Source organism: Acanthisitta chloris, unplaced genomic scaffold (assembly GCF_000695815.1).
Source record: "Acanthisitta chloris isolate BGI_N310 unplaced genomic scaffold, ASM69581v1 scaffold44612, whole genome shotgun sequence".
Lineage (NCBI taxonomy): Eukaryota > Metazoa > Chordata > Aves > Passeriformes > Acanthisittidae > Acanthisitta > Acanthisitta chloris.
The window spans coordinates 1-8,517 of NW_008661886.1; the positions used below are offsets into that span (position 1 = coordinate 1).

Below are 8,517 nucleotides of genomic sequence, written 5' to 3' on the forward strand. Positions count from 1 at the left end.
GACGGGATGTGGGATGGGATGTGGAACGGGATGCGGGATGGGATGTAGGATGGGATGCGGGATGGGATGTGGGATGCGCCAGGTCCTTTGGGGGAAAACCGCGCGCGCGACACTGCAGTCTGAGAGGTTGCATTCTCTGCGTTGCTCTGCAGTGTTTACAATAATTTGTCATCAAAGTAAGCTGCAGGTTTCCAGTTGTACAAACGAGTATTTTAAAAATGCAGTAAGTTTGTACCTTGTGAAATACATTTAGTGTGTAGGGGTTCTTGTATCCCCAGTGAGAGATCCTCAGCTCTGCCCTTTGGTCTACAGCTAAAAATGCCTGGTTGGTTTCACTCCTGGTTCTTATAGCAAGAAGTATAAGAAAATATGGTTCTTGGGCTGGAGGCATCTCCATAGCCAGATCCACTGGGGGTTTTATTAATTGAAGTATGTTATTAGAACCATAGAATTTAAGGGTTGGATGGACCTTACAGATCATCTAGTCCCAACCCCCTGCCATGGACAGGGACACCTCCTCAACTAAGATCAGGTTACTCAAGGCCTCATCCAGCCTGGCCTTGAACACCGCCAGGGTCAGGGCAAACACCACTTCCCTAGTCAGCCTGTTCCAATGTCTCACCACCTTTATAGTAAAAAACCTTTTCCTCACATCCAACCTAGACTTTCCCTCCTTCAATTTGAATCCATTACCCCTTGTCCAATCATTGCACTTCCTAACGAATCCCTCTCTGGCTCCCTTGTAGGTCCCTTCATATATTGAAAAGTCTCCATGCAGTCTTCTCTTCTCCAGCCTGAACAGCCCCAACTTCCTCAGCCTATCTTTGTAGGGGAGATGCTCCAGTCCTCTTATCAGCCTTGTAGCCTCCTCTGGACTTGCTCCAACAGTTCCATGTCCTTCTTACATTGAGGACATCAGAATTGCATGCAGTATTCCAGGTGGAATTCCACATGTCCTATAAGTTTAAATCACTTTGTTAGATTTAATCAATAATGGAAACATGCATATTAAATTTTGATTTGGGTTTGAATCGTACTTTTATTTTGATGATGCCTACTTGCTGTGGTTTTGTTGACTTTGCAGGGCAGCCCTGGATCTCATGAGCAGGTTTCTTTATATAGGGAACTAAAGTGCTCCAGAACTGCTCTACTGCTGTTCAGAGAAGTCCAATCCACAGGGTTAGTCCAAAGCAAAACCCTCTGAGATGCCCTCAGTATGAGGCTCAGATTCTCAGTGCCAAATGCTCTGCTTTGTGCTCTGCCTTGTATAGTCTGGTCCTCAGAGCAGATGTAGATATCACCAAAGAGCATTATAAAAGGTGCTGAATTGTTTGTCCTGAAGGCAGATGGGCTGTGTAGACAGCACTGGAAATGGCAAGGAATATTTCCCCTTGTTACTGTGCGGTTCTGGAGTAGCCAGCTCACATGGTGGGGAGTATTCATGCCTCTGCATTCCTGAGTTTGGTACTAGGAATGCAAACTGCCATCCTAAGCTGGCTTTGTGCTGCGAGAATGTTTGTCCGCTGGGAACTGAGAGCCAGATGTGCTTCACATAGTTTCCAGGCAGCACTGATCCATCAGATGACAGTAGCTATTGAGTGCTCTTATGGTGGCCCAGAGACACAAAGATGAAAGCCTGATGCCTGTCAACACGTCCCTTGCCATTCCTGTGTGCCTTCAGTTTTCACTTGAGTTCCCCTCACAAAAGCAAATGCCACAGAATACAATGTTGCAATGTTAATAATCTTTTATTTTTGAGAAAGAAAATACCAAATTTTACAATTTTGAACTGTCAGACAAATTTGGGATACATTGAACTGCACCATTGAAAGTTTCCCTGCAGCTACTCCTACTGTCCATGCAGCTGTTTGAGCCTGAGGTGGGAATTCACCTTCTTCTTCAGAAGCATTTTCTGCCTCATCTCCTGGATTATTTACTACAGAAGATGAACAATATTTGAATGCCTTTCAAAGAAATGTATTTTCATGGAGGAAAAATAAAAATTGATGAACAGACAAAGGGAAAACACTATAGAGAGACCTGGAATAATTTCTTAGGAGTGGCTTGTGTTGTTTCCCAGCTGCTCTGCCTTTAAACAGCCCCTTACCCCCAACTCAGGAGCTCCACCAATTGTAAAAGCAAGAACTAACCAGTGCCAGATTCAAGTCTCAAAATACAAACCCTTTGAGATACAGGGAGCAAAGGGATGGGGGGGCTGGTTCATAAGAAAACTTCTAAGCATTATTGTAGCATAAATAATATGGCATCTTTCACCTCAAATAGCCTAACACTTCATAAAGTGATATGAGCTTCACTTGTTGCTGAAACACAGCTATTTCTGAAATGGAATCTGATACCTTTCTTTTTTTCTTTTTTTTTTTTTTACTTTAAACAGCAGAGAGCAATGTTTTAAGGTGGAGACTGAATGATAGAATATACAACTACTCAGAAGTATAAATCTAGGAGGGTTTTGCAAAATGGAAAGATCAGGCAAAATCTACTTTTATTAATAACATGCATTCTGGTGTCTTATAAGCTTGCGTTCTTAGTTTACAAAAGCAGTTCATTTATAAGAGATACTGGAAACTCAAATAAGATTTTGTTCTCCCTCTTTCAGCAACACTCTCTTACAGCTCTTTGGTAGCAGGTGTCTTAGTTCCTTTCCTCTCTTCGTTCAGTTTAATGTCCAAGTCCCGGAGCTGGTTGAGGAACCCTAAATTTGGGTAGATATCTCTGTGAGCACTCACTGTCTTCAGAGCATCCACAAGTGTCATGTTTTCATGGATCATTAAAAAGGCAAGCACTAAAGTCACCGAGCGGCTCACTCCCATGGCACAATGAACAAATACCTTACCTGCAGAAAAAGAAAGGCACAGCAAGGTGGATGCACTTTAGCATTTCTAAAGTGAGAAAGACACTGGAAAGAGAAAAAAAAATACTAGAAACAAGTTGGGAAAGCAATGGTGACACTTAGTAGATCCTCATGTTTTCAGGAAGATTGTGCTATAACTCTCAGGCACGGTGGTATTTCATACTTACCTCCTGCATCTAATTTAGGCCTCAGATTAAAATAGTTGAAATTTTTTGTGGAAGGAGAAGCTTTCTGTGACTAAACTTGTTAGTATAGTTTTCTGTGGAAAAAAAAAATTGGCAGAAAAATTTGGCCCAGACCTGACTGATCACTGGCAGGTCCCATAAACTCTGTGGGATAGTCTGCCTGTAAAAATGGAGTCATAATTTACTGTATCTCAGCAGCCCAGTGTGAGCTATAACTGGGGATTTAATAAAGCACTCCAGTGAAAGCAGCAGATCCTGCAGCCAGTCAGAGTCGGAGCAAACTCTGGAACAAATGGAAATTATGATAACTAGGCCATAATCCAAACTCTGCTGACAAAAATTCAGCAGGCTGTGGGTCAGGTTCCTAGTTTTTGACTTAGTTCATTAACTTCTGCTGCTTCTCTAGCTTAATAGACAGGCTGAAATAAGCTCCAATTCTGCAAAGCACTTAAGCATGTGAAGCATTTGAGCCAGTGCTGAAGTGCTGCTGCTCCAGGCTGAACACATCGGGAATGGGAGCAGGGCTGAAGCACATGGAGCAGGACTGCCAGACTGCAGCCCCTGCTGGTGTGTGAGAGGTGTATGGTGCTGTAGAAACACATGGATCCTGCTGGTTCCTACAGGATGGGCCCATGAGGGAGCATCCACTGTGCCATAATCTCTGCCTAACCCTGACTGCATAACCCTCTGCAGTCTGGTCCTAGAGTTTGCCCTTCCTCCCGCCACACTGGGCTGAGCTCTTCCCTAGCTCCTGGGGACCTGGTCACAGCCCTCTTCCCTGCAGCACATGGCATAGGTGCCCTTCTTCATCCTCCACTCAGTGGTTCTGCATGAGCTGCCTTGAACTGTATGTTGATTCTTAGCTCTGCTGATGCCTGTTACTGTAAGATGTCATTTGGCTCATGTCGAAACTTCCTCCCAAAGCTTATCTTTGCCTCCCTCTTACCTCCTGAAGAGTTTAAGGCCTTGCCTATGAAATTGGCAGCATCATAGAAGAAGATGCTTAAATCAAAGGAAGGATCATCAAATGCTTCTACTCCGTAGTACTCTATTTGCAGATCTTTGTAATATTCGGCTCCTGTGTTGACGTTACATGGTCCATCTGCTGCATTAAGGATATGAGTAATGTTGAGGCTTTGAAGAGTACTTTTGCTTCTAGCAGCCCACCTGTTGAAAGACATGAAGGGCACATTGGCAACACTCCTAACATTCTGCAAAAATAGCATGGTTTAAAGTTAGTCCCTGCTCCCACCAGGGAAGGATGCAGGAACTGCATCTTGCCTACAGAGGAGCAAATTTCAAGAAGCCCAGAGTGCTTTGTGCATGAAAAAAATGATATGGGGGTGTGGAGAGCAGCAAGAGAACAGGCTTGCCAGTGGGATACTGTCAGTTAAGCAAATGCTTCCCAGCAGTTAATCCCTGGGAACATGGCTTACTGTATAAAGTGGTCAAGATTTTCCTTTAAATATTTGTTCAGCAAGTTCTACAGCTAATCTCTCATTGGTAGTGTGCCTGGGTCTCAAGGATGAGAACTCACACAGATGCAGCAACACCTTGTTTCTGGTCTGTACCTGAACTGGATGCATTGTGTTCACCAGCTAGGTTTTCCCCACTTCCCACCATAAACTGGGACTGAAGGCATTCTACAAAACTCTGAACCTTAACTGATGTTTCATGAGGAGAAGCTGGGAAAAATGAGCTGATGATCTACGTAATCTGCAGTAAAGGAAATAATAAATAGTCACAAAAATAAGGTACTCACGTAAAAATTCCTGTTTGATATTTTCAGTTTTACCATCTTTCAAAGAACATTTGGATTTGGAATGTCAAAATCCCTACTATATAATTCATTTGGGTCCTCCTCCTTCTGGCTTTTGATCCTTCTACCCCTATTTGAGTGTGAGGGCTACTATGCTCCTGTCTGCTGCCTTGGAGCACAGTTTCCAGGACAGATGATGCATCTCAAAATTGACACCAATTTGACATGGGTTCCTTGAGGACTTTTGTCTAGAATGCAAATAATTCTTATCACACCAAATCTATGCTGGCTCACAGAATACAAAAACCCCAACTCAAACACACCATGAGTAAGTCACCATTTTGCATGTCATGTTTTTCTTGACATCCCATCTCCTTATGCTATCAGTTTTGGAAGCCTGTATCACAAAAACATTCCTGCAGACCCAAAAGCTGCTCCCAAGTGTACCACACCCCTTCCTCCTCCTCCCAGGCACCAATAACAGCTTAAAAATAGGACCATGTATTCTTACTCATCTCCCAGGTAAACATTTGGCCAGACTTGGTCCATGTGATTATCAGACTCTCCTTTGAACCACAAGAGCCGCTGGAGTTCTGATACCGATGGTGTTTCATAGGAAGCTCTGCTCTCTGCGCTGCTAGTCACAGATGAAGAGTCTGTGGTATGAGACATCTTGCTGCTCTCTTGCATGCACTCAGGCTGTATCAGACAGCTTTTCTGAAATGAATTAAGAGGAAATTTTCATACGGAAATAATATTCCCTAGAAAGTAGTCCTGTTCATTACCCTCCAAATAGCATTACATTACTATAACTAGTGTGTGCAGCAGGGCCTGCAGGTGTTGCTAAAAGCATCCAGAGAGCAGGACTGACTCTGTGGTAGGACTCTACAGGCATGTAATTCATCCCCTGAGAAAGCAGCAGCATGAGACTATGTGATTTAATTTCTTGTCAAGAAATGCTGTTGAAAGAGAACACCCTGCGCCACCCGAAGGCAGCACTGTCTGAACCTTGTAGGTGCAGGTATTGTTTCTGTTACTGATGATCATATGCAGAAAAGCTCCAGCTCTCTATGTTGAAGAATTACCAAAGTGTTTGTGCACCCTTGGTTTGATTAGTTAAAACTGAAAGGTTTGGAAAGAATGCATCATTGGACTGTACATAGACAAAGTTTCTAGGGCCAAGGTGGAAATTCGTATAGTGTATGTGTATACATGTATAAAATGTATGTTTGTACAGTTTTCTTTCATTTATAGGGATGTATTTAAACACACATGTACACATACATGTATACCTATGAACGGATTTTCACATGCAGATATTAATATCTATACATATCTCTGTATGTAGAGAAACAGAAATGGAGAGAATTTGAAGGAGTTTTTTTCTCTCTCTCTCAGTTGAATACCCCTGAACCCTTATCTATACTGGTATTCTTGCACCTGTCTGTCTCAGTCTCTCCTCTGGGAGCTGTTCCACTTTGTATAAATAATGTGATAGCTACTTGCCTCCAGAGAGAGGCTGTTTCTCTCATCTGAGAGATTGGGTACTTACCTGGGATGTGAGAAAAAAGAGAATCTGAATTTTTGGAAATTACAGAGGTGAAGGTTCTGGCTTTGTTATTGTTAAGGATCCCATCTAGGGTTTTGACCCCTCACAGATCATATAGTGGAATATGGGCATCTCTTTTCCAATGCTGTTTTCTGGTTTAGGCCTAAGAAGTTCAGGCCAACCAGTCCAGTAGGAAGCAGAGCTTAGCTGAGAGCAAGTGTGTGAAGATATCCAAGCAGTCCCTTCTCTGAGACTTCAGGAGCATTCCTCCTGCCAGGACCTCATTATCCTGAATTGCTGTTCTTGCCCCCAGAAAATATTTATGAGCTTTCTTTGATTGCTTGTTGGTATTAGAGCCATAATGAACATGGGAGCCACACTAGAACTCTTCCCAAAGTGGAGTGGATGGTGTTTATTCTGATGCTGCATCAGCTTTCACTCTAATGCCTGACTGCTAAATCTAGTGTTTGGGTTTATTTTTCTCAGCAATTCTAGAAAACAAGTGCAGATGGAACCTTTGGAAGTCATCTAGTCTGTGCCCTGCCACACAGTGGCAGCAGCCAGATGGATGTTGCTCCTAAAACAACAACAATTTTGTCCAGACTTTCAGGCACATTATTTTTAACCATATAGGCTGATTTGGGGAATAAGCAGAAAACAAGAAAGAACATCTTGTTGCTTTTAGAAAAAGAAATAGAGATGATATGAGGCATATTGTTGAACACACCACACGTATTTCTGAGACCTTGGCCTGAATTTGCTTCCTTGCCCCCTTCTCCCTCCTCCTCCCCACAAGTGTTCAGAGCAGTTATAGCTTTTTTGTATGTTCCAATAAAAAGGAAGTCTCCCTAGGGTAACTACTTAATAAGCAAACTATGAAAAGCACAATAAAAATGATGGGTGATATAGGGGGAAAGAAGATGACTGGTTTTACTTTTAATGATGAAGGAAAAGAACTGCAGGGAAATAGAGAGGAATATAGAGATAAAAGCTTACAGATTTTTCAGGGCAGATAATGTAACACCAAGAGCTTTGGTGAAGGAGTATGTTGTGCAATCCTAGCACAGATTAGCATGAAGAATACTACAGAAACAGATATTGTGCAGTGCCCTACAAGTTTTACTACCTCGTGAAAGTCATGCACTGTGCTCAAGAGCTACTGCCAGCATCTTCATGATGACCTGTTTGTACTTTCACCGACACAGAACATTAAGCTGAAGTAGTAAAAGGAAATCAAGAAAAAGATAATACAGCTCCTACATAGGAGATTCATAAGACCATAGGCTCATTTTCAAGGAGTGTGGCTGACTCTCAGTGGCTGCAGATGCTTAAGGGCTGAAGTTGTGGAGGTAAGCAGATGGATACAAAACTTTTTCTCCTAGCCCACACTGCTTTAAACTTCCCTCATAGCCTGTCAGCTAGTTACAGTAATGGAGGAGATTAGCAGAGAGAATTAGATTGTGAGGCCTCTTGTTCAAGACCTGACTTTGAGGGGGTTCTCCAAGACTGAGTTTTTTTGGTGCCAGTGACACTTTGTAGGTGACTCCAGCCTTTGCAGCCAGGGAGGTGCTGTGCAACAGAGCTGCCTTTCATACAGAAATCCTCTTTCCAAAAAAATGCATCAACATCATTTAATTCACATGACTAATCCAGACAAGTGATCTCCTCATGTCAACACAAAGCATAGCTGCTCCCAAGAACACAGCTCCTTCCTGCACTGCACTGGGCTTGAAATTGAATTCCTCTGCAGGGCCTTCAGGGTAAGCTTGGAAATAGCTATAGCAGATGATTGGACTAATGAGGAAAGCAATATGAATTTTTTAATTGAAGGCCAGGGACTTTGCTGAGGGTTCCCCCCTCCTTCTACTTTAAGATACTGCAGAGCTAGCAAAAGTGCTGCCACTGATTACATTTCTCTAAGCTTCTCCCTCTGGATGGCTCCCAGAAGCTGCTCTATTTGGAAACAGCCAGTGACTGCAGGAAGGCAGGAGTCCTTGTAACTGGGAAAAAAAATTTCTGTCTTACAAGGTCACTAACATTTTCTGCAGAGATCTAGACCATGCAAGCTGGATAGAATTAATTTTCTTTTAAAGTATAGTCTGGAAGAACTTAAAGACTTTCTCATTAGATCCTTCCTTCCTTCCTTCCTTCC

At 42.8% G+C, this 8,517-nt stretch overlaps 1 protein-coding gene across 1 annotated transcript; it reads right to left on the reverse strand.

Moving 5' to 3' along the window:
* Positions 1-2,571: 2,571 nt before the first annotated feature.
* On the reverse strand, positions 2,572-5,507 carry LOC103798111. The gene is made up of 3 exons (XM_009070353.1): positions 5,328-5,507; positions 4,004-4,224; positions 2,572-2,854 (listed from the first exon to the last, which is right to left on the reverse strand). Exons 1-3 carry the CDS (start codon positions 5,504-5,506, stop codon positions 2,628-2,630), a joined length of 627 nt encoding a protein of 208 aa, XP_009068601.1. The 5' UTR covers position 5,507; the 3' UTR covers positions 2,572-2,627.
* Between the last annotated feature and the right edge of the window lie 3,010 nt (positions 5,508-8,517).